This window comes from Calypte anna, chromosome 5A (assembly GCF_003957555.1).
Source record: "Calypte anna isolate BGI_N300 chromosome 5A, bCalAnn1_v1.p, whole genome shotgun sequence".
In the NCBI taxonomy this organism is placed as follows: Eukaryota; Metazoa; Chordata; class Aves; order Apodiformes; family Trochilidae; genus Calypte; species Calypte anna.
This window is the reverse complement of record NC_044251.1, coordinates 207,361-233,324: the sequence shown is the minus strand read 5'-3', so window position 1 is coordinate 233,324 and position 25,964 is coordinate 207,361. Positions and strand designations below refer to the sequence as shown.

The window sequence follows — 25,964 nt, the reverse complement described above, 5'->3', positions numbered from 1 at the left end:
CCCTTAAAAATGTTCCCTGGATTATCAAACAACAAACTAAAGCAGAATGGCATTAACATGTGCCAGTTCAACAGTCTAGACAGACTAAATAGAACTTTATCCCCTTCCCTCCCTTACACAAGGTGAAAAACCAAAACAGGATGACTTTTTTTTAAAAAAAAAGCAGAGCTGTTTAATACTTTGACTTAAAATATCTTCAGACTTAGAACAGATTTACTGCAGCTCAGAAAGCTGCCTTTTAAAGAAAATTTTTTTCTCAAGTTGGTAGCTGGCAACTAGGAGATCTGTGAACTAAAATTGATGGTTTTGACATCTGTGTCCTAATCTGCAGAATGCAGGTGCACATAACCTTGGGTTTTGCAATGAAGTCGGCCAGTTACCATGGTTGATCTTAACCATGAACAGTTTATTCAAATGAGACCATTTCCCTCATAATGTACACACTGCACTTCTGAATAGGCCCCAAGAATTCCAACATACTCTCTGCAACAGGCAGAGGCAGTTCTGACACCACACATCAGTGTGCAAAGACCCAAGCTTTCCTTATAAAACAAAGTAAGACATCCCCAAGGATTCAAATAATACTAGCAGCAAATCTATACACTGCAAGTAGAGAAATTACCTAATCTAATTTCAATTCTACTTTTTAATCGAAAGCTCAAATGCAAGAATCGATCCAAGCAGCTTTTGAACCACTTGTAGTTCCATTAGGTAACTGTTCCATATACAGGCCAGTTCCCCACCAGGCATGAAGCAGTCCAGCTACACTGAAGTCAGCAGGTTCATAACCATTTCCTCTAGCCAATGATCTGTGTCTTTGCATATAAAAGGCAAAATTGGGACCTGAACAAATTACAGAAACAAGCTCAGCTGTCCCACAGCATATCAAACACTATCCCCTCTCACCATGGTTTTCCACTTCATTTCTGACAAGCTCTACACCTGGAATCTCCAGCCTCTTTCCTTTCATCCTGACTTGCTTTGCCCTTTCTGCAATTCCCACACGCCATTTCTACTTCCAAGTTCCCCAACTTACTTGGAGCATTCCAAAAACATCCCTTGATCTGCAAAGTCTCATTTCAGATTTTACTGACCAACTGCTGCTAAAGGAGGAACCCACATTGTTCTCCCTTGACTAGAAATAAGAACAATCAAAGAAAAACCATGGATCGAACAAGTGGACAAAAAAGTGGTTTCAAAATATTTCCTGTTCAATGGAACAGTAGGCAGAGGAGAAAGATTAACTTCAAACAATCCATACCTAAGTCAGGAGGCCTTCCTTTCCAACACATGAGTCAAAAGTTTTCTTCATCCAGGTGTCCCAGGAGATAGGCCAAAGAGCCCTGGTTATAATCCCTACCAGCAACTTAGATTCATTTTACATGGTGACTTCTCATCTAAGAACAAACTCTATACCAGCCAGCTTTCAAAAACATCCACTGTAAGTCTAAACAGAAATTTTACAACACTCCCACTTTTTTTTTTTTTTACTAAGTAGGTCAAGCGAGTTCCTAGAAACCAACCACTTAACACAGAACTTTAATGTGTTTTAAGCCACAGATATCCAATATACCTATCACTGCATAATCTTGACAGCTTGCCAAAGCTCATTTAACATGCATATGCCCTTCATCCCTGCAAAGTTTTAAGGCAGAACTCTTATTTGACATCAGATCTTAAAATGCCTGCTGACAAAAGATCCAGTTAGGATGTGCTTGGCTGTGTATTTTATGTACAGCTGAGCCATCTGGAACTATTCTCTGGAATCTCAGTGAGGCTCCATTTGTCATGGATATTGCAGTTTGATCATCTTAAGCTACTCCTGACTTTTAACCCTTTGTGCTGTGTGAGTGAGGGTTCAGAGGGAGTTCAGATAAATTAGTGCTTAAGGAATTTCATTGAAAAGCACGTAAGAAAGCTAGAAAAGACTGAGAGTTATAGTTCCCAAAGGCTTCTTTAAAGGTTCTTAGCTTCTTAAGAGAGTGCAGAGATCTCAGCTAAATCAAAAAGGTTCTATTTTCACTATGGAAACCATCCTGCTTGCCTTGACACAAGCACAGTTCAAATTATCAGCACATGCAACTACAAACCTATGGTCATCTGGGGTGCAGAACTATGCCTTGCTGTCCACAACATACTTTGTCTTTTCTTTATTTTAGTTATCTGGGAAATTTTCCCTCCTCAAAGAAGCATAGTGCTCATTTCATACAGGTAGGTTCTCAGACACAGTATCTATCACTATGCTATAGGACCATGCTCAATGGCCTACAGGGTCCCTTCCAGTTCCACAGGAGTTCCCTTACAGAGCATCTCAGTCCTGTTCAGAATAGACCTGGTGCCCTATTACAGGAGAAGTTGCTTAAACAGTGCTGGTGATGCCTTCCTTTGTGTGAACACAAGATACTGACATGGCCAGTCTCCTGTAGAGACCTGTCCCAGCTGTCTGAATTTGGCAAGAACAGTGAGCTCTAGACACAACTAGAGGTCATATTCCTCATGTGACTAGAAGAACAAAATACCTTTCAGTAGCAGAAGTTGTCAAACACTCCCATCTTATTAGGTACTGTATAGTACCAGAGGGTAAGTGGAAAAATCAAAGGAGAGCACAACTAGTTTCAGCTAAGCATGTCATTTGTGTCAGAGAGCAGAAAGGGAAGTGTAGTTTCCCTGGATTTAAAATAAAAGTCTTTAGTTGTCTTTAGTTACTTCTTTAGGACTTTTTGCAACCATGATATACAGCAGGCTGTGTGCTTTGTCAGTCAACATTCTTCCACTCCAGAAATAGATGCTTTTGCATACAGATGTCCACATTTCAGATCTCATGTTTTAAGTGACTGAACAGTGACAGTTTATGTGCTGATATCAGCCATGGACCTGCTTATCTCCACCACTCTGCTCAAGTGATGAAAGCAGAAGTAGTACTCACATCTTACTCCTTATTACTGTGATACTCAAAAATGCATCACTTGCAGTCACAGTCCAACCACTTCTCAGGACCCGGGAAGAAAAATTCCAGGCTCCCACTATGCAGAAAGAAGCATGATTCAAAGGCCTTTTTCTATGTTATGGGACAGAGGCTGCCAAAAAGCAACAAAGCAGTGAGGAGAGAAGAAAAGAGACAAAAAACCTCAGCTCCTCACTGGCACAGGCAGCAAGGAAGGTCTCTCCTTTCAGGATCTGAATTTGCATTTCCATGGAGGCAGCTCCTTTTGCTCTGCAGATATCTATTTTGGCCCTTTTGCAGTGATCTCTCTGGCTCTCTCCCCTTCTTTCATTGATTATCAGCTGGTTCTTACTCCTTCCCCTTGAGCCCAGACAACCAGGCTCACAAGAACACACAATTTCACTCAGATGACTTACAAAGCATGGTATGAAACTCAAGGGCCTAAGAATCCAGTTTCTGATGAGGTAGGAACTCAATAATTCTCTCCTTCAAAGGCATTTGAAATTCACCTACCTTTGCACCGGCCACGATGTGTCACGCTCAGACCCGAGTCACGGCATTTCGCTCTCTGGTAGTCGCACATGGACTCGTACGTTCTGCCATCAGAGGCACAGAGGGCTTTGGACTGGGACCTGGAGCAATGCAGGTTACACTGAGGGTCTCTGTCACGGTCGCTTATTAAAAACTAAAGAAAGTGGGTGGGGGGGAAAAGAAGAGAGAAGGGAAAGGAGGGAAAGGAGGGAAAGGAGGGAAAGGAGGGAAAGGAGGGAAAGGAGGGAAAGGAGGGAAAGGAGGGAAAGGAGGGAAAGGAGGGAAAGGAGGGAAAGGAGGGAAAGGAGGGAAAGGAGGGAAAGGAGGGAAAGGAGGGAAAGGAGGGAAAGGAGGGAAAGGAGGGAAAGGAGGGAAAGGAGGGAAAGGAGGGAAAGGAGGGAAAGGAGGGAAAGGAGGGAAAGGAGGGAAAGGAGGGAAAGGAGGGAAAGGAGGGAAAGGAGGGAAAGGAGGGAAAGGAGGGAAAGGAGGGAAAGGAGGGAAAGGAGGGAAAGGAGGGAAAAAAAAAAAGTAAATTGATTTTGTTTCCCAAAGCAGAGCACAGTATTTTGTTTTTATGACAGTAGCAATACAGTTTGTAATTTAAACTGCCTACCAAAGTTGACTTGGCCTGAAGTTAACTTAATCAAATACATACAATTTTAAACAAAAATTAAGAGTTTCTGCCATTCTATTTTCTTTAAAAGAACAAAAACATTACTCGTTCTGCCTCACCTCTGAAAATGTAAGATGTCCAAAGCCAAACAACCCACATGGCAAAGGCAATACTGAGTCACAACAGCCCAGTTTGCCCAGCACCCTGACACAGTTTCTGCTGCAACACAGTTTTACTCAGAAGTGAAATAAATTTATCATCAAGGATGGAGGAACCCAAATAACTGACCAAGATTGGCCTTGGCAGTTGAACCATGTCTGTTGCCAGCATTATGCCACCAGTTATTTGGTTTTTAAAGTATTATTTATGTCATCTAAGGACACCTCCTGCAACAGCATACTTGCACACTCCTAAAGTGTCAAAACCCACCTGGACACATTTCTATGTGACCTGCTATAGGTGATCCTTCTCTGGCAAGGACGTTGGACTACATGATCTTTCAAGGTTCCTTCCAACCCCTAACTTTGTCATTTTGGAGTGCTTCATTTTGCTCCTTCCTGATGATGTGCTGCCCAGCTGGCAATGGCATTCCACACATCCCACAATGTCATCTGCACACTCCTTGAAAAGCTAGTTCTTTTCACGAGTTGGTCATCATTGTGACTCTCTTTTTCCAAGCATTCAGTTTGGATGCATCCTGTTTTGTACTAACATGGCACTCTTGTCAGTCTCAATATGAGGAAACCCAGTCTTCTAATTACTCAACCAAAACATTTCCTCCGTACTACAATTACTGCTTTTTCCCTTATGAGAGATAAGATGCCTTATCTTTTGGAGATACGGAAACCCAACATGTATATGAATGAGCCCCCAGTTCCTGTCCACTTGACTCTGCAAATTCCAACATCTGGCAGTAGTTTATTACTGCACCCACAGCTGTACTGAGCTCACTAGAGAGATACCCAGGTCTCTCTCCCAAGTTCATACTGACTTCCTGAAGACTCCAGATACCAGTCCTCGTTCCATAACCATCGGAAGAGTTTCAACAGGACAGAACAGTAGCAGCCCTTTTCACTTCCCACAGTACCCCAGCTCAGTGGTGAAGTAAGTCAGGCCTTTAACCACTACCCACACCCAACCACCTGCTCACTCTTGAAACAAGTCCCACAAGCATTAAACAAAGAAAAGGGAAGTTAAACCTACCTTGTACTTCCTCTTCCCAAGCTCCCATCTCTTAAGCCTCCCACAAGCCCTGAGGGGACCAGAGGTGCTTTTTAATACCCCAGCATCCCAGTTCACTGTCAAAGCAGTTACCAGCTCAGCTGTTTGGAGCTGTCTGGCAAGTGGGCACTGACTGACACCCTGTCTGCATGCACAAAGCCAGGGCTCTCCAAGTGTGTTGATAGCTGGATGCTTTACAGGGAAGCCTGAGTCACTGCCATAACCACCTTGGTGTTACAGTTGCCTACAAAGCTGCCTCCTCTATGCTTTGAGGTTAAAGCTGTTGAAAAAACATTGCCTGGAGCTCTTTTTGGGTTTGCTTTTAACCACTCCAAAAACATGCATCTCTGAAAGTTGTTTTTTTTGTGACAATAATAAAAAAAAAAGCCTCCTTTCTCTCCCCAATTAAATGAGAAGTTGCATATTTCCATATAAAAACATATTAGTTCTATACTGCTGGATCTTTTGAATACTCATGCAGTACTAAAAACCCTATTTAAACATGACAGATGGGGAAAAATAAGCAAGATCTACACTTGTTTGAATCTGTGTGGGGCAAATCTTTTGGAAAAAAACCCAAAACCCTCATCTGTCCCAGACTCACCAAAATTTGTAACAGCACAGAGTTTTTAACATGTTTTTGTTTCTTCTCTCCAACACTTTCAATAACCTGGCAACACCTGTTCCAAATAGGAAATTGGAAAATTTAAACCTGAAGGCAATTTTAAATGGTTTATAGAGACCTGGACTAGATTATGAAAGCACTGTAAAGCTGGACCAGATTTTTGGCCAGTTCTTGGACTATCAGAAGTTAACTTGGAATTGCTCTGTTTGCAGTAAAGTCTTTCTGAAGCCCCCAGCACGCAGTGTGGTGACTGTAAATACACAACAAAAAGCAGCAGACTGAAGATGCTGAACCTCCCCTCCCAGTGTGTGATGTCAGAGACCCTGAAAGATTTGCAAGGCTTTTCAGCTGTTTGTATAAGCAGGCTTCAAAACCAGAGCTGCCTGATGGCACAGTATGGTGCACAAACAGCAATTAAATATTCAGCTAAACACAGAAGCCATTCTGGTTCCAGAGAAACACGTGCATCTGCCATTTCTCGCAGCTCTGAGGGCTTGGGCTACTGGCATGAAACCTTTTGCAAGTCCCTTGTGTAAGAAGATCACAGATCAGAGGTGCACCAAAAAAGCCAGAATCAAACCATATTGCCAACTTACTGAAAACTCAGCTTGTTTAATGAAAATTCACCTAAGCTTTCTGCAGCCTGTTTCATACTCAGTATGAAATGACCCTCAAAAACCTGTAACACCCCTCCTTCCAAACAGGCATCTCAGTAACAGAGAGCCCTGCTCAGGGATGACAAATGAGTTAAACCTAAGGCTATGGAACAGCTTTCCACTGGTTGCCTCCTCACAGAGAGAAGGGGAGCAGCTCAGCACTGATTAAGTATAAGGGCCTGAGGAAACATGCAGAGTGCTCCAGTGCAGTCTATGAAGTACTTGCCTACCCAAATTAAGCCAAGAAGGATGTTATGAAAAAAAAAAAAAAAAAAAAAAGCACCTTTGTAGCATTTGATTTGTAACGTGGATTACAGTAGGGAGCCCACACAGCATGTTCGGTGCTTTCCAGACACTGAAAATGCCACACCTGCCTTGCCAAAGAAGTTTATGGTTTACATAGTTGCACAAGATGGTGCTTGTTTTGTTCAGCTAGATTACAATTTTAGAAGTCTGCATTAATTTCCAGAAGGATCCAGGATCATGCCTGTCTGATCAGGGTTCTTCAGACAGCATTGCCAGAAAGGCCAGATCTCCTGGAGATGCTACAGAAGGGCTTCAGAAACTCCCCCTTACTGTAGGACAGCTGCTCCACTGTAGCTCAGAGCCCTTCTCTTTGCTTAGCAGCCTTGCCAGCTTTCAGGTAATAAAGTAGTGTTTTTGTCCTGTTTCTAGCTGCAAAGCCTTCATGCTACAGAACTGACCGTAAGCACAGGCCACCCAGACCCATTTCACGTACCATCTAGTTTGAGTGCCTGTCCCCTCTTACCCAGCACAAAAAATACTTTCTAGCATTTTCCCTGTACAAGGAGCATGATAGCAGAGCATAAGCAGCCTCAGATACTTGAAGAAAAATACTGGATGAACTTTGAAATATGTGCCTGCCCACGGGAACAGCTTCAGTCTTTGATTTCAACACCTAGGACTACATAAGTTACTCATTTCCAGTTCTTTATTCACACTTCGAGCTAGGAGGCTCTTTCCCAACAAGCACAGCCCTGCTCCAAAGACCACCTTGGTCCATTGCAAGAGATCCTGCTGAGCCAGGAAGAGGGCTGAAGCAATGTGCAAAGGATGCCCTGATGCCTGATTACCAACCCTCCCCAGACACAGCCAAGGCAGTAACAGCCAAGGCGATAACATGATTCTCTGGTCACTTCAAACCAGAGGAAGCATAGCAAGAGAAAACATTCCACCTTTAACACCAAATGTCCTACCACGACCCTTGAAGCTCAAAACCCAAAGCTTGTGATCCTAACAGCTTTAGGATGCCCATACAAAACAGACTTTGCAAACAGGAACATCAGGATCTGCAGAGCTCCCTTTGGTGCTGTACAGGCAGATACACCATGTGAACAGGTCTGGAGTCAGGGAAACAGGAACTCTGCAAAAAACACAGCACTTACAAGTGCACACACAGATTCCCAAGTTTCCTCTAGGAAGAGGGAAAAAAGCCTTGGCTCTGAGATTTCTCAAAGCTTCTTTTTGATATCAGTGTTTGCATTTGCTTCAGCATCCAAATAAATGGGGCTGGAAATGGTGTCACTGGCTTATCCGTCTGAAGAGAAAAAAACAAACCCCACAAAAATCATACAAAGTCGTAATCTACTTTCCCGGCAAATGTTGAAACTGACCATATTGCAAATGCTATCCCTGAAATGTGATTCAATGAAATTGAGGCTTGATACTAAAATAATACACTATTAGACAACTACATTTGTATTTTTCACAAATTTGCTTACATTAAGGGACCCTGCACAGATCCTACACCAGTCAGTTTGAGTCCCTGGATGCTCTTAGAGCATCTTTTTAAGTCCAATTCTGTATCTGTATAAAGACATAAACCTTCTCCTTTAGCAAATACATTTACACAGGTGCTTGCAGAAACCACTTCCCAAACTACTTTCTGCTTCTTCAGACTTGAAAAGAAAAAGGAAAGATAAGAGGTCAGAATAAAGTTAACTTTGCTAACAAAGCATATCTGTTCTTTCTCTCCACACCTCAACACCACTGCTGACAAACAACAAACACTGATTAAAGGCTTTTTAATGCCTGTGAAGGAAAGCAGACTCCCTGCAGCTGCACAGCAGCTGGGAACACTTGTGTTATTTAGCAGGGAAAGGTCTGACCCCACAAGTGAAAATGAGCTTGGTGGTCACTCACTCTATTCACCATCTGGATACATTATAAGCACAAACAGAACAGCAGAGCCCTTTGTGACAGGAGTAATAAGAAATGGCCAAGGCATTGCAGTACCACAGTAATGTGCTTTAGAGAGGCTTCAGGGACACAAGTGACACCAATATGAGAAAGTGGAAGTCTATTACGAAACAAATCTATAAGACAAGAGTCCACTACACATCAAAACAGAGGTGCATCACCTGTTCAGCAGCTTTGCTTCTGATGTGTGCTGCAGGCTGGGGAGTAGAAAGGTAGAGACAATAGTTCATTCAGTTCCCTACTCCTGTTTTGGCAGACTTCAACCTTGAAGACCCTTAGAATACATCTTTGGAAAAAGTGATCCATCTAGGTACGTTCATATGACAGAGATCACTTGCCTGAGCACTCAGACTGGTCCATCTTGAGTACAAATGAGCAGGTACTTCTCAGGGAGAACTCCCCACAAAAAACAGAACCTTTTATACATTACAGGAGAATCTAAACGTCTGGATATTTTTGTTGCTGTCAGAAAGCTTTGGTTCACATTTCCTAGTTTTAACCTACACAGATTTATGCCTTGGTTTCCAGCTCCAAATTGGTACAACCAGCCATGCTAGACACAAAGCTGAAGGCAAGTCCCAGCATTAATCAGAGCCAGACTCTCAGCCCCATGGCAGGTTGCCTACAGGGCACAAGAACTTCAGATTCAACCATGGGTTTGGGACTTCAGCCAAGTTTCCTGCCATGGAACCAGAAGCCTAGCAGGCCTCAAATATATCAAAGATCTACTCTAATCCACAGACTCAAAATGCTTGGCTTCTAGAAATATGAATACAAAATGTGAAAGCATGCTTGGGCTGGGACTGTCAGGGCTTGCAGTCTCTTCCATATGCAGAAATCAACCAGCCAGAACCACCACAACTCCCAACAGCTTACCAGGGCATCCAGCCTCTGTCCTCAAAGTGCCCATGCAGCCTAAAAACCTCTCATGAAAAAAAGGCTTTCAAAGCAAGTTTTCTGGAAAGTTTGTAGTGTTTGGGGGTAACACGAGGAAGAGATCGCTTTATTTTAATATTCCCTTTTTGGAAACACTTGTAAGTTTGTATTTCACTTGCAACTGAATGACTTTGGTTTAAGAATATGATTTTAAACCAATTTCTACATCTTAACAAGGAGCCGCGTGGGTGTTTTCTAGAACCCTACAGTTTTATACTGAGGCTTCACAGAATCACCAAAAGTCAGGGGTTGGAAGGGACCTCAAAACATCATCCAGTCCAACTGCCCTGCCAGAGCAGGGTCACCTATAAGAGGTCACATAGGAATGCATCCAGAAGGGTTTTGAATGTCTCAAGGGAAGGAGACCCCACAGCCTCCCTGGGTTAATGCTTTCCTGACACATTTTAGAAGGGCACAGCACCTTCCCCAGACAGAAGGGAGTTATAAGAAGGATATTGTCATACTTGAATATATTCCTTCAGTCATCCCACCTGCAAAGTGAGGAGTCCAGCCTGAGTTAAAGCACCACTTACGTTTCAAGCCCAGGCAAACAAGCTGTGCCCAGCTGTGCAAACAAGAATGGGTTCAAAGCACACAGCCCATGCCTGAGGATGGTAAAGGCTGGGCAAACATGGGATCACACCACAAAGCAGGCACACTCTAGCTACACTTGTATGAGTTGAATTCAAGACAGTTTTCTGTCCTTACAGACTAGAAACTTTAATTTTCTAAAGTGATTCTACCCTCTCCAACTAATCCTCCCCCAGTCTTTGTTTTGTGTAAGCCACTGCAATGAAGTAGAGTTCTTAAGTATTGTGCTCCATCTGCTAGAAGACTTCTAGCTAAGAAATAGTATTATGGTTTTCTTCACAAACAGATCCCTCAACACGATTCAACAGTTGTGCTGTGCTTTCAGAAGATGAGGTACCAGTTGTTTTTGTTTCGTTTTTGTTTTGTTTTTGTTTGGTTGGGTTTTTTTAAGAAAAACAACAAAAGCAGCACCATTGCAGTCAGGAAGTGAATTTTTTTAATTATATCTTTGTGCTTTCAAAGTGAAAGTTTATGTAAGTGCTTAACTACAACTAACTTGAGGGAAGAAAATTACCAGAAACAAGTAATTAACTTCAGACTGTAGAATAATCTCTTATTCCACAGAATTATCCACGTCTATACCACCATTATAAAAAGTGAGTTTGTCTTTATGAAGTTTAAGTATAAATTGTCACAGATAGGATGAAACCAGAAGTCTAAAATACAAAATAGAAATTTCAAATCTCACACTTCTAACATGTTTTTTAAGCCTTCTAGTAAGTTTGGCAGTATTAAGGTAGAGACCGATTCAATTGCTTTGAAATAACATTACTTCAGCTTCTGTCAAAGCTCACTTCCTCAGATTATTCTTACAGCCAAGATGACATGCAAGCCTAGAACAAACTTGAGATTAAATTTAATTTTTCGAGCACATTGACAAGAGAAGGCATGTTTACCTTGGACTATTTATTCTCTTTAGCTTTGCTACATATTGAACCAGAAAGAAAATCCAGATGTTTGCATAGTCAGGCAATGAACTTCTTGTTCCAAAGAAAACAACAGCAAAACTTCCATTGACATAAAAGGTAGAATCCTGTCTTCAGTAAATTGTGTTGTTTAATAAACTGATCCAGTCTTTCTGGTTTAGGAAGTCCTCTGCTTAATCAACATAACTAAAATACAAACTCATGATCTGGAACAAACTCATGACCCTGATTCTCTTGAATCAGGGAGACCCAATCACATGCTGTCTGACCCTCCACTATCTAAACCACCAGAAGTAATTTTCAGGATTTGTAGAGTTCTGTGCCCTCCTGTGTCAAGTTTAGCCTCATACAGATTGTAGCTATGAAAGAATACTTTCTTGAGCCTCTTTTTCCCCTGTTCTCCCTCCAGTCAGACTGGCTAAGCAGAAAGCTTCTTCCCCATATGCAAGAGCTTGGAGTTGGAGTACTGCAGACAGAATGGGCAAGCTGCAGAGACATAATTTCTGAGCTCTGGAAGTGTTAAGAGGATGGAAGTTTGCCTAATTAGAACCAGCTGTGTAATCCACAGTAACATTCCCTTCCACCCATATTTAGCTCCTTCCTAATAACTCCACTAGAACCTTTCTGAAGCCTCTCATTGCTCCAGAGTAACAGTGCAAGACCTTCTGCTGTGCTGTGAGGAACAGTGTGACAGCTCTACCTTGTTTCAAAGACAGAAGAGTCTTGATATCAACGAAGCTGCCCACCCGAGGCTTCGTTGTGTAATGTGGTGGCACACTTTAGCTGCAAGCATGTCTGATTACAACCAACTTCTGCTGAAGCATTCTTAAAGGAATCATCTATAGGATGAAGTTCAAATTCCCTGTTGAGTCTGCATCAGTAGCTTGACAGCTACAAAGGGCTTCCCTTGAAAACCACAGCCTCTAAAATTTGGCTTTATGACCTGATATCAACTCATCCAGGCTCCCTTCTCTTAAGTACCCTCTCATGCCATCTTTCTCTGCAGAACTCAAAGTGCTTTGACTTTTCTTTCCAGTGTTAACTGCTGAGGAATAGTGCACCTGCTTTAAGTGGAGTCTCCAAATCAGTGATAGGCTTTCTAAACATCCCAAAGTGGTGAGAAGATAAACATTTTCTCCTCCCATCACCCATTCTCCCCCATAAGACAAAACCTTCTGTAGATGCCAGATACACTGTGAAGTATATGAAGTCTGGAACAGCTCTACATCTACATGTGATGATTAAACATAGTCTACAAACACCATTTGGCAGTCATATCTTCAAAGTTGATCTCCAATGAGAATACAACTGTACAAAGACACTTCTTAGATGACAAATGTTTTGTTCTTGCAGATTTTCCAGGAGAGAAAATAGAAAATGCCACCCTTTAAAACTCCATAACTCTACAAGTTTCAGTCCTTCTTAAATCATTTCTTCTAAATGCTGAAAGAGGCATGCGAATTGAAGCTGGCATCCAGCTTTCATTATGGTTGTCATTACTGCTGCCAACAGAAGAACCAAGAAGTAGATATTAAAATAGCTGAGCTCACTGCTTTGAAACTCAGGAAGGGCTGACTGCCCATCAGTAGAGGAATATAAACTGAATGCCAAGACAAGGCATTGCACAGGAAGGATATTAAAAAAGGAGGTAGTGTGAACATTAAAGGGTTTGCTTTTCTTAACTATATTCTTACTCTACCTGATCCAAAGACAATGATTAATCAACTAAATCTCTCAGGAGAACATGGCTGCATCTAGGCTTCTCCCCATGTCATTACTTGACATGTACCATCATCAACACTTCATTGTCAGTTTCTGAAGCACTATTGCTGCTTCTCTCTGGAGACACAGGTATCTTGACATGTCTCCTTGAAGGCCTACCTTGCCATCTCCAGAGATATGTTCACAGTTAGGTTCTGGCCCCATGAGCTATATAAAGTAAGAAAGGAGGTTGCCTCATTTACTTTGTTATTTCTCCCAAGTGTCAAAGACAGTGAAAGTAAAGAAAAAATATATTAAACCTTGTTCATAAGTAATATCATATTCCCATATTAAATATGGAGTAGCTCATGTTGCCAACATTGTGAAAGGAGCAGCTAGCATTATTCCAGTGTTCTTAAAAAGAAAGGTGTTTTTCCCCTTCAGAGGTTGTATCACCTCTGAAATTTCAGTCTATGTCTTAAGAGACAACAACAAGGACACACTTTCATTAGCAGAAGTATTAACAGCTTCAGCTAATAGCTAGGAGATGCTCTTCACTCCCTGTACAAAGCACTGCTGTAGTGATGTTTACCTCCCAACAGAAGCAGGTATTTGATATTACAACTGTGTATATCTGCTCTGCAGACAGGTAGCTTCAGAGACTCAACTTCATTCAAGTCAAATGATAACATTTAAAGATACCATGTAGAAATCTTAACTCTTGCTTTAGCAGCCTGAGGCTCTTCAGAATATCCCTCCGGGAGGGAACTTTAGTCAGCATAAGGAATGCAGGCTTCTTAACACTCCCTGCTTCAAGTGCCAAGCCCACCTTGGCAGATTCTACAGTGACCCAAAAAGATGCATTAAGTCTAATGCAAGGTTTAAATTCAGAATCACACTAAAAAAACAAACAAACAAACAAACAAACCAAAAAACAACAAAAACCCAAACCAAACAAAACCAAGAAAAAACACAAAAAACCCCAAAACAAAATGAAAACAACAACAAAAAAAAACAAAAAAACCCACACACATAAAAAGAAAAAAAAATAGCTATGAAATACACCAGCCAGGAATTCAGAGCAAGAGGGTAAGAATCAGGAAAAGATGTATGAAACATAACTGAAACTCCTGTCAGAAGTCAAACAAATAAACTTTCCCTCTAGCTCCCTAAGGGAAAGAATCATTGTCTCGTTACTCTGTACTGCAGTTCTATTTGCATTGTACAATGTTTGTAATAATCCTCATCTTTCTGCTTACATTTAAAACAAATTCTTCCCTCAGTTTTGTAGGGGTAACCACCCACAGAGTTTAGCCTCTTGCACAAATGAGGTGCTGGGCAATGCTTCCTCAGACCGTCAGGCAGTCAAAGCTTTCTTGGACAGCACAGCCATGACCAGAGGAGCTTTCCCCATTACTGAAGTCTTCCCGGAGTACAAATGGAAGAGCCATAGGAGGCTCATGATACGAACTTCAGTTCTGCTGGTATGAAACTAACTCTGCTCCCACCTCAGAGAAAGTCACTTCATATGTCTAAATATATAATAACCTTTTCATAAGAGACAAGATGCACATGCTGTTTACTTCAGGAGTTGGAAAAGCTAAGGAGAGAGTTCTAAGATAAAATGCTTGTATAAGGCAAGAATGAGGGAACCTTGTTAGCTGCACCACAGTAAAGAGCTGTGCCATCACCTGCTATCAGCAAAAGACAACATTTAGAAAATTATTACTTTATATGCTGATGAGTAAATACATTTTCTGATTTCTGCAGCCAGGATTCCTTTGGAGTAGTCACTTGTGTGTTCGGTGCTGCAGCAGTAACCTCGGTGCTGATTATCCAACTTGGAAACAAGCAGGGCAATCCTCACTACAGCACACCCTTTACTGCAGTCAAACTAGGCAACACCAAACTGACAAGTTTTTAGTGTGCAAGGTTGTCTGGCCTATTCAAGTATTGCCATGCCTTCCAATAGTTTTGGATTAAGATGCTGCATTTTGTCACTACTATTTACACAAGCCAGGGGTATTTTTCAGACTGAAGTGACAAGCTGTATGATGTTCCCAGCAGAACCCCTCCTGGCAAGATCTACAAGGAATCATAGACTCAGTTTGGAAAAAGGCATTTATGATTCGAGTCCAAATACCAAACTAACACTGCCAAGTCCATCACTAAACCATGCTCTAAGCACCACATCAACACATCTTTTAAATATCTCCAGGAATGGCAACTCCAGCACTGCCATGAGCAGCCTCTTTCAGTGCCTGACAACCCTTTCAGTAAAGAAAGGGTTCCCAATATCTGATCTAAACCTCCCCTGGCACAATGGAGTCTGTTTGCTCCCATGCTGTCACTTGTTACTTGGGAAAAGAGACTGACCCTCACCTTGCTACACCCTCCTTTTCAGGTAGAAAATAAGTTGTCACCTCAGCCTTCTTTTTCTCCAGACTAACCAACCCCAGTTCTTTCAGACACTCCTTATAACATTTGTGTTCTAGACTCTTCAACAACTTCACTGGTGTTCTGTGGGCATGCTCCAGCACCTCAGTGTCTTTCTTCTAGTGAGGTGGAACATCACTGAACTGTCAGGTTTGCTGCAGTTATTAGTATGTGGAAGAGGAAGCAAGGGCAGGAGTTTCTCCAAAAGAAGAAACATTTGCAGGTAGCCCAGATTGTTGGTGTGAGTTTCCCCAGCAAGATGCAAAATTACAGGAAATTACAGGAAAAATCAAGGTACTTCTCTTGCCCATCTCTCCATTACAAATATGCTTATACCCACATCCAAGCAGACAGATGTTAGTGGCTGGTTTTTATACAGGCTGTTCTTTCTCTCAGGTCAACAGCTTTTTTCAATACATTTTGTTCCACAGAACTGTTTGTTTTAGTCCACTTTCAGCTTACAAAAAGGGTGATTCCAGCTACAGAGAACCATTTTTCACCCTTTTGGTGAAGAACTGCAGAATACTCTTGCTGATTCATTGTTGCTGGAGGCAGACATGCTGTCCTCATTTTCTGTGGAAGTAAGTTACAGAGAACTTCTAGTTCTAATGCATGTCACCTTAAGCACAAGTAAGGTTACCTTTCATTGTCACCAAGACCCCTGTAATTAGAGCCATCCAAGGCAGCAGGGTGTTTCAGACATGAGCCAAGTTCAGTCCAGGACTGGCAGCTTTCCATCCAATTAGCCACCTCTGCTCCAAATTCATACCACACTCCCCAGGTGAACGTTCCTCCAATGGCACTCACTGGGGTTCTGGAAGTGCTCAGCTAACTTTACGCTGGAATTTCTATGTATGTCTCTAGTGAGAGCTAAAACACACATCTAATATACACACATACTATTTTTGCTGTCTGCCTCCCATGAGGGAGCAGGGTATCAGTCTTAACATAAGCAAATAGGAGACCTTTGCACAACAAATCTTTCACACAGATAATTGGCAAGATTATTGCAGTCTCCCATCTTCCTTTTCAGGGCATGTTATTAAGAAAGCTGTGGCAAAACAACTGTGGCTTTATCTGGATTCCTCAGATTTTCTGGATCTCATTCCATCTGGTCTAAGACTTGGCCTCAGTACAAACACAGTCAGGCTCACTGGTCAGACTTCTCAGAGTGGACAAAGACTGAACTGACATTTTTAGTTGACAGACTTAAAGCAGGCTGATACCAGCTAACATGTAGGTTTTTGTGACTGCTTTTAGACTGAGGAATATGTAGTAGTCATACTATCACAACATCTGGAAGAGTACAGTGAGCTGATGCACATTGTTAAACAGCTTTCTTGCCGTCTGTAGTCTAAGACGCTGCTGGGCCTGATCTCACCTGAAGGAAATTGCTTTTCTGACTCAAAAAAAAAAAAAAAAAAAAAGGAGTATATTGCTTACTTTACCAGCACTCTGGACTACAGTCTAGAAGAAGATGAGCTTAGGAAAAAGTGGCACCAGTATGAAGAATCAGAAGCAGGACTTGCTTTACCACCGAACAGCACAGCTGAAGGGTAGGCTGCTCACTGCTCGAGGGGATGGCAAGAGAGTTAATACATTGGCAGGGAACAAGGTAGATACACTATCAGTAATCACTTCTCATCCACCTGGAGCCAACCATGTAGGAATTACAGCATGCTAGTGTCTTGTTTGGATGAGGAGAAATGCAAATCACACTCCCTCATCCTGCTCCAATGTAATCCTCAGGAGAGCTCTAGTCACTACAGCTATGAAATGCTGCAGATCTCAGTCGAGGTTTGTTGAAAAAACAGGGAGATAGATGGCAATCATGAAGGCCTAGAAAGTCGTGGTTGGCATCCACCCCCCAGCAAGCAGCTCAGTGCTATCTAAATACTAGCAAGACCAATGGCAGCAGGACTGAGCTCCAAGTGTGTTTCTGGTTGAGAAGGAGTCTGTTCTGGAGCAAAAGACCATTCTCTCTCCTGAGCTCAACAGCTTCTTAAAGCTGAGAAGTTAACCCAGGCACTAGCTGTCCTAGTAAACCAGTCCTAGTTTCACCTAAGAAACAAAAATACCTTCACATGCTGATTAACACAATTCCACTTCTTATGAGCCTTAGTCCATACCAGGAGGCAAGACATAATTAGAGGAAGAATCAAGTTTAAGAAATCCAAGGAAATTCTGCCTTACAAATAAGAAGGGAAGAGTTAGGGGGGAAAAACCCCACACAACTGATTTTATGTTCTTTGATAGGACTCCAGGCAGATACTAAGTCAGTTTAGGCCAGCTGTTACCCAAAAGGAAATATCTGTTTGGATTTAGAAAACTGGGCTGACAATCACATTCAAACTGTCTTTGTAGGTAAAGTTGTGTACCTGGCCTAGTTGTAAGATTTCACAAACCTTTGAAAATTAAAGATGTGTCCACCAGTAATGATTCCAGCCTAATTCTGTTTGAATCAGTTTGCTTATCCTCGTCAATTCTGATTCTGTTCAACTCTGGCCACAACTGTCTGCTCCACAAATCTCTCTAAACAAATCTTGTAACCAAACACTCCCAGTTTCTCACTCTTACTTGTTCCTGCTTTGTCTTTGCTCCTTTTCAATTCCAATCCTCTTCAAACAGATGGAGACCCTAACAGATTTAATGAGCTCTGTTGCTACTTGGAAAATACTGAAAACTCTGAGAAAACATTGAAGCCAAGAACAGTCACCTCTGTCCTTCCCAATTGAAGTCTGCCAGCTCTTGCACACACAGTGACCACTCCTGTAGTTGACTTTGGAAGATTACTTTCCTTCAGCAATTATATTAACATCTTACATATACACATATTGTTACCAACTCATGCATCAGACATCTTCCCGGGTTTATTCACATGCCAGGCTACTGATTCATTCCCACCCTTCATCCCTGTTCCAGCTACTCCACTCCCATTCTCAACTTGTTCAGCTTCGCAGACCTTTTTTCTTCCCAGTACCAGTCACAAAACCATACAACTCCACTAGCCAATTTCTCATTTAGTATTCAAGTAAAAAGGGCAAGTTGTTAACAAGACCCTCAAACCCCTTATTTATACTCTAAATCAAGCTCTATCATTAGATATTATTTCAGTCCCAAAATATCAGTTACTGGTTACAGCTCAAGCACTGGCATATTCCTTTGTTTGCACAGGACTTCTGACTCCAGACTGCAAAGAAGTCAGTTCAGTGTAGCCCTGGTTTTGATCCATCAAGCTAAATGGAAAATTTTAAGTCTTGAAAGCATATTTTATTCCTATTATTATTATTCAGTGACAGTGCAAGATAAGTGCAGCCTACTTTCCTATTGCTAACAAGGCCACAGGGCAATGAAACAGACCCTCTAGTGTACCTTATTCCAGGTTTTAACAGATTGCAGGAATTATATTGGAAAAGTTTCTTCGCTCCTGTTCCCAGATAGAGACACAAAAGCTCATTTTACCTTTAAGACAGGAATTCTCTTAGGTGCTGTGCAATGTGTGAACAAGAGTAATTTGGAGTACTGTTGAAGAACAAGAATGGCCAAGATGCCATTAAGTGCAACAGGATACATATTTGGCTGCCTTTTACAAAATAAAGATTTATTAAAAATATCAGTTTAAAACATCACCTGTTCTCTTGGCAAGACCTGAAAACATCCCTCATTAACTGGAAATTGCATTAGACATTCCAAACAGCTGTTTAATGAGGATATTATATGTATGCTGTGCAGCTTCAGAGATTTTGCACTTCTAAGACTTCTTTTATCTGTAGTCTATAGCATATTTACTTGGAAAAAGGCTCCACCACATACCCGTAAGGCAGGCATTAGCCCATTCTAGGTGAAAAGCTTTAGAGCTGGAAACTCACTCAAGTTCACAAAACAAGCCAGTAGAAGAGATAAAAGAGCACAGGCTAGCATCATTCTCCAGGTTTTTCATGTCTCCAATGCTCTTCTCTCCCAGCCTTCAGTCATGTTCATAGTCACCATAAGCACATCCAAGAGAAGAGTACAATAATGCATCCTTGTGGCGAGATGCAATATGTACTTAACTCCTTATGCCCAACAGCTCTGTCCTTTGAGCAGTTAAAGTTGGGAAAGAAGCACAGGGCCCACTTACATGTACTGTGCGAACCACAGAGAAGGACATACTGATACAGCCTGGCTACCTATACAGATGTGGGACAGGAGTGAATGAAGTGGTACTACTGCTTTAACCTAACCAGTGCAGTGTATATCCTTCCATAGAGAAAAGCTGTAAGAGTACATGCAGAGTTCATGCAGTTGTAAGAGTACATGCCACAGTTTATCTTATAAAACTAAGCTAAAAACTTGATTAGTAGCTTATCCAAATCCATACAGTACTAACCCTCAGGACCAAAGGGGCAAGTTACTCCTTCATTAGCCTGCAAAGGCCTGCTCCACATCCCATAGCACCTCATACCTTCCCCCTCAATGGAAAAGGGTAAAAATGGAGTATAAATTCAGGCCTAACCTGATGCTCCAAGTTTGATACAGAGACTTGTCCATATAAAACTCTGAAGCTTTCCATCACATTTGACATGTTTACTTGTTGTTTGAAAGATCTTAATCCGTTTTAGTTACCTAATCACATCTTGTGGCAAGTTGAAGATACTTGACATTCCTCCCTTCTCTTTCCCCACCTTTGGAGCAAGCTAAGTGTAAATATGGCATCTACCCAACTACAGCAGAGCAAAGTATCATTTGGAATCTCAAAGGAGTATCCTGTGCCCTTAGAGATCAGCACAGCACAGGAGGTCCAGACAATGTCCTTTCCCATCACCTAACTGGCCTTGCAGGACAGAAAACACTGGGAGAGGCAGCCAAGGACGAACTTGTTTTCAATTTTGGTGCTGGCACTTCTCAGCTCCCAGTCTAGAAACATACGGCAGCTCCTGTGTAAAAGAAAACAGTCACAAAACAACCAGTAGGGCAGCATATGCAAAAAGGCAGAGACCCCTTTAAAATTGTCATTTTACAAGGGGCAGACAAAAAAGGAGCCAGCAGTCTGATGTGGCATTTAATTCTCAAGACAACTCACAGCTTCCATAGATCCTTCCTGAAAACTTCCAGGGCAATTCCTTCAGACTGTTCTCACCCTGCAAAACTGAGGCAGAATATACAAGTTGCTAACAATCCAGTTTAGCATGCTTACAATGTGATGAGAAAATCAAGCAGAACTGCTGTTAAAATCACGCCTTTTCTCAAAGAAACCCACTCGGTTTTTGAAAAGCTCAGAGCTAAAACTATCTGTTCTAAGATATGTACCTTTGTGGGAGACCAACAGCTAATGCCTTGGCAGATGCACCCAAGCCAAATGTTCACAGGCTACAGAAGTTGCTTGCCAGCTTTAGCAACTGTTTTACCATCTTAGTATTGCTCCTCCCTTTCCAGCGCAGGAAAGTGGACCAAGTTCAGTATAAAACAGGATTAACTAGATAAACTCAGCAACACAGCTGCAGTCAAGTGCAGTATCCATGAAAAAAAAAAAAGTTAAAGAGTCCAATTTAGTGCTTCATCACTGGAGTACAGATCTGATTAATCAGTGGTTGAGAGCCTTAAAGAATTTTCTCACCTTCTAAATAATGATTCAATTTCTATACTTGAGCAGAAGCCTGACAAGTTTCTACCTTTATTTATTATTTGGACAAGTCCATATTGACCCCAACAAAGGAGCAGTCAGCATCTGCTTCATCCTTCAGACATCTATATCTACATCTGTTTGTGCAGAAGTACTACATGGCCAAGGTAACTTTAGAAGCTTCAGTAGGCATGATGGAGAAAGAGCCACCACACCGAGTTGGTTCAGAAGCCTTATTCTCTTCCTACCTGAAGTAAACAAACCACTGAAGAAAAAAAAAAATGTATCAGGCAAGTATTTTGGCAGCTATGCATACACTGTACTAGTATAGGACAAGATATCCTAAAAACAAAACTCTTACCTAGCCTGTGATTTACTTCATTGAAGATTTACTCAAGATCCTAAGCCTACTGAAAGAAAATCTTTCAGTCCTAGGGACAAAGCCTTAACACACTGGTGTGTGTGTGTGTGTGTGTGTGTGTGTGTGTGTGCAGATTCCACTTCCAAGAATACAATCTAAAGAAATAATACAAGCACTGCTGCATTTCAGGGTCAGGGCTTTTTTTATCATGTTGAAGATGTTCTCTAACTTGTAACACAGGAGCAGATTACCCAAACAGATGCTCTGATCCACAAGCACACCTCCATGAGGCTGTCTTCAAAAGCCACCTGATCTTTGTTCATTCAGCACAATTTACTAACTACATCTTCCACTGATTTTATTAGTTGCTTCCAGAGCTAACTGCTCAATTTCCAGTTCAAAGCACTTAATACTAAGCATGCAAGAAATGCATCTTTGAAACATCAGTATGCTGCACACCAGTGCATGCACCTTCAAATAGCTCAGACAGACAATTATATCATTGGTCAGGCAGACTATTCAAGTGGAATTAAAATATCTAATTAACTTTCACCAACAACATACTGAATGAAAGTTGAACTACTACATCATTATTAGAAGCCACAGTAACTTTAAAGATCAGATTTAAAGGCAGGAGTCTGGGAAGCAGTTTTGATCTTGAAAACTCCTTAAGGCATATTCCAGTTTTCCTTCTTGGTAGTAAACAAGTGCAGCCAGCCAGTTATGCCACCAAGCACCTTTTATACCTTCGGTCACCACACAAACACTGAACACTGGTGTCAGAGAGCACACAGGCAACAGCATCCAAAGCTAAGCTGTTACGTTAGGAAATTAACCTGTCATAAGCTCACACCTGTAGCTGCTTTTCCCACACAGACCTCCAGCTGCTGAGTTCCAAAGCCTGCCCTAGCTCTTGTGCTGTAGATACAACAGCCTTTACCTCACCGTGCTCATGTGGTTCTACACTGTGCAGTCCTGAAACTGTCCCATTTTAGCATCGGAGTACCTGATTCTTTTCTGAAAGCCTAGGCTCTTACAGAAGAACGCTGAAACTTCTCCACAGTGAGCTTCTCAGAGGTTTATTCCCAACCTAAAAAGGCAAAAATACTCTGGAATGTTCCTCACTTCTGGAATGTCTGGCATACCATAATACCTTAAATAATTCAAGTTGGGAAGTATTTCCTATATGTTTTTCATTGTTGCTTCCTCATACATTTAGTTAACAGTATGGCAGTGCTCCCAGAACACACACTTCCAGCCATCTCTTCCTGCTGAGCCAAAACCACCCAAGGGTGGTGGTGTAGATAAACACAACCATTCCTTGTACAGTTAAAGCCACTAGAGGGCATTGAAATTTACTCTGATTAAGTGAGAGAGAGACTGATACTGGCTTTCTGTACTCAGTGAAGTCCTCTGTCCCAGGCACCACATCACCACTTGGATGCTCCTGACTAGAACTACATGAAAGACATCCCATAGTTATTATAACCACCACCTCAACCCAAGATTTGAGCCTCCACCTTACATCAGCAAATTCACCTTATCAAGCCACAAATAACACCAACCCCTGTCTTTCCATCCTGGCACACCACAGTGTACATTGGCCAAGTTTTTGCTATCACCTCAATTTTTTGGTGACTTGGGAGGAAGAAAGGATTTCCAAGCATTCCCTGCCTTCCTCCTTTCTAGGTTAAGTTCAATATTGCAACACATTCCAGACCTACTTTGCGTCTTCCCATCAAGTGCCTTGCTTACAATTGTAGAGGGGATGCTTTAACATACTGTGTTTACTTACACCCATGACACATTTTCACGTTCACATGCAAAAAACCTAAACAAGGAGAACTGAAGGCAACTGACAGTCCTACATCCAGCTTTAGAAAGCAACAGATGTGCAAAGAAGCCCTGTGGTCAGGTGAATCACCTCTCTGTTTTATTTCAAGCAAATACTTAAATATTTAACAATGGAGAATAAAAAGCAGCCGTCAAGAACCCTGCACAGGTTGGTCATGGGACTTAATAGCAAAGATAACGTAGATGTTAGAAGCCAAGATCAGTGTGGTCAAGCTAGCCTAAATCTAGTTCATCATATTCCTACCTGAGGGCTCACTTTCCTTCCCCTACTCCTTCTGTACCTTATTCAGGTGAATATCTTTCAGCCAAATGCATCCACCAAAACCTCTTGAAAATTCAGTTTGTAGTGCACTGCAGGTAATTTTTCCATGTTGTGAAGAGCCCCATCAACCCCTAAAGTGTTGCTCCATATTCATTTTAAAACCAGTTTGCCCAGGGCATCACATTGCAGTGCACATAATTGGTGTGATACAACCACATTATTCCATGGATTGCACATTGGGGTACGACATAATAAAGTATAAATTTTCAGTTGTCCACCCAGATCCTTGAAGTCCAGGCAATGCTTTTGCTAGGCCATGTGGCATGTTTTTCCACAGCTGTTGGCAAGGGTGGACATCCTTCCACAGTTAAAAAGTACACGTAAACTATTTGGATCTACCCACCACCACTATACCAGGTATGCAGCAAAAGCTTCCAGACAAGAGAGAGGATAAAGCAAATGATAACACCAAAGGTTGGGATCTACAATTTACCCCAGATTTTTGCTGAATAAATGTATAGTTTTATTTTATCTTTCTTTAACTTCTTTAGTCCTCGTACATAGCCCATAGGGATGTTTAAAGCAAACACAGACAATTATGCTTTTCAGTTATACCTACAGTAGATACAGCATAGGCAGAAAGCTTTGCCAGCACAGGACACCAGCAACATGTTCTTATTTTAAAAGCAGAGAGATTTGCTTTCAACTGCAGTTAGTCCAGACACCAGTAACTATTATCATGTTAAACTGGTAGGCCTCATTTCACATTAGCACAGACATAACCTACCATTACCTTGAGACATACTCTATTCAAGGTAGTGGGATAAATCTCCTGTATTCAAACAATGCTTATGCAGAGCCTTAGCTTACTCTAGCTTTAAAAAGTTGAAGGATTAGTTTGTCTTAAACTTGCTTGAAAGGAGTTATATCTCATGAAATTAAGATTGCTCCTACATCTGACTGAAACAGTTTAGCAGAACACTAACTCTTACCACAAATCTCGGTGGAGTAGGGGTCTACTGTGTTCTTGTTTTGGTTTGGTTTTTCTGGCTGACATTAACATTGGCTCCCTTTCACAACTCATGGTGAGCTGTAGCTCTGCTTTTGCAAAGGAGGAAGTATGAAGTACTTTGCATTATGAACAATAAAAAAAAAAAAAAAAAGGCTCAGAAGTATGATTTAGCTTGTGTAGCTCCCATGTGTCACCTACTGGAAAAGAAAGTAGTGGTTTATCTTTACAATTTAAGTGTAGGAGAGACTCAGAGCTGTAGCTCCTTTTTTCAGAGAGGTTATATAATAGGACAGCATTAATGTTCATAACTAGCAGCTCCAGACTTTGCCCAGAGCTAAGTACAATTAAGATTTAATGCACATTGTGTACCTACCCAGTGTTTCTAAGTCATGCTGTTGCCTCTTGCTTCCAGCTCAATACCAGGTAGTATTGATGAACAAACTTCAATGCAGTGATGTGCAAGCTGTCTCAACTGTAGATGATAGGAAGTTAATTAACCAGTCTTTGAGAGCAATTAAGGAGCTGGGCTTCTGAAGCAGGGAAGATGCACCTATTGTCAGTGTAAGTCGTGTGTCCAGTCTCCAAAAGATAATTAACTTTTTAATTAGTGTGCTTTTAGAAGCTATTTTAAAAGGTAACCTTACTCAGTTCAATCACATTTCATGAAATAGCTGAAACACTTTAGTTAAAGCAAATAAAACACTTGGAAGCTCTAAGTCAGTAGAAAGAGGAAGAATTCATTTTCAGCATGGCTCATCCATGTAGCCTGGACAGAATGGTTACCAGGAGCTTCAGTCTCATGAAGAGCTCCTGTAGCCTAAAAGCTTCTCAACCTCCAAAATATACCAGTGCTTCAACCAGGAGGCTAGACATGTCCTTCAGTACCTGTCCTTCATCCAGACATGACCACGAAGGCAAGGGACAGAATCCATTTCCAGTCAGCCAGATGGCAGGAAAAATGTCAGTCCCACCACTGGAGTGAGTTGTCTGGCTGTAATTCACATCAGGACAAAGCAACAAGTTTGACACATAGCAGAGGATCAGAAAACTCAGACATGAGCTTGGAGACACAAACCAACAGTATGGATGAAGCTTAAATGACTGTATGGGATGAAAAACAGATTGGACACAGGACTACTCAACTGAGCTCATATTGTCTGTCAGTTGCCAACAATCTTAAATCAAGTAGTGGTGCTCTTACAGCCAGAGCAGGTCATGGCATTTTTTACATAAACTGCTTTGTTTTATTTAAATCTTGCACTTTCCACAAAATCCTGTCGAAAGGCAACACGTAAAGTTAAAGCGTAAGGTCAGTAAGTGCCTGTGAATGACCACAGTGGTATAGCCTTTGTGAGGCTTTGGGAAACAATTTGGTAAAGGCCTAAACCCTCAGATTAAAATGTTACAGAAGTTGGCAGATTCTGGAAACTTCTTAAAGTTTATTTCCATCCTGTTTGGAGAATTTTTATGGCC

General features: G+C 41.6%; 1 protein-coding gene across 1 annotated transcript in view; it reads right to left on the bottom strand.

The window, feature by feature from the left end:
- The window catches only part of SMOC1 (SPARC related modular calcium binding 1), a 110,341-nt gene that overhangs the window by 72,495 nt on the left and 11,882 nt on the right, over positions 1–25,964 (bottom strand). Inside the window, exon 2 of the mRNA XM_030451798.1 lies at positions 3,458–3,629. Coding sequence (XP_030307658.1) covers positions 3,458–3,629 — 172 coding nt within the window. The remainder of the gene's footprint in view (positions 1–3,457; positions 3,630–25,964) is intronic.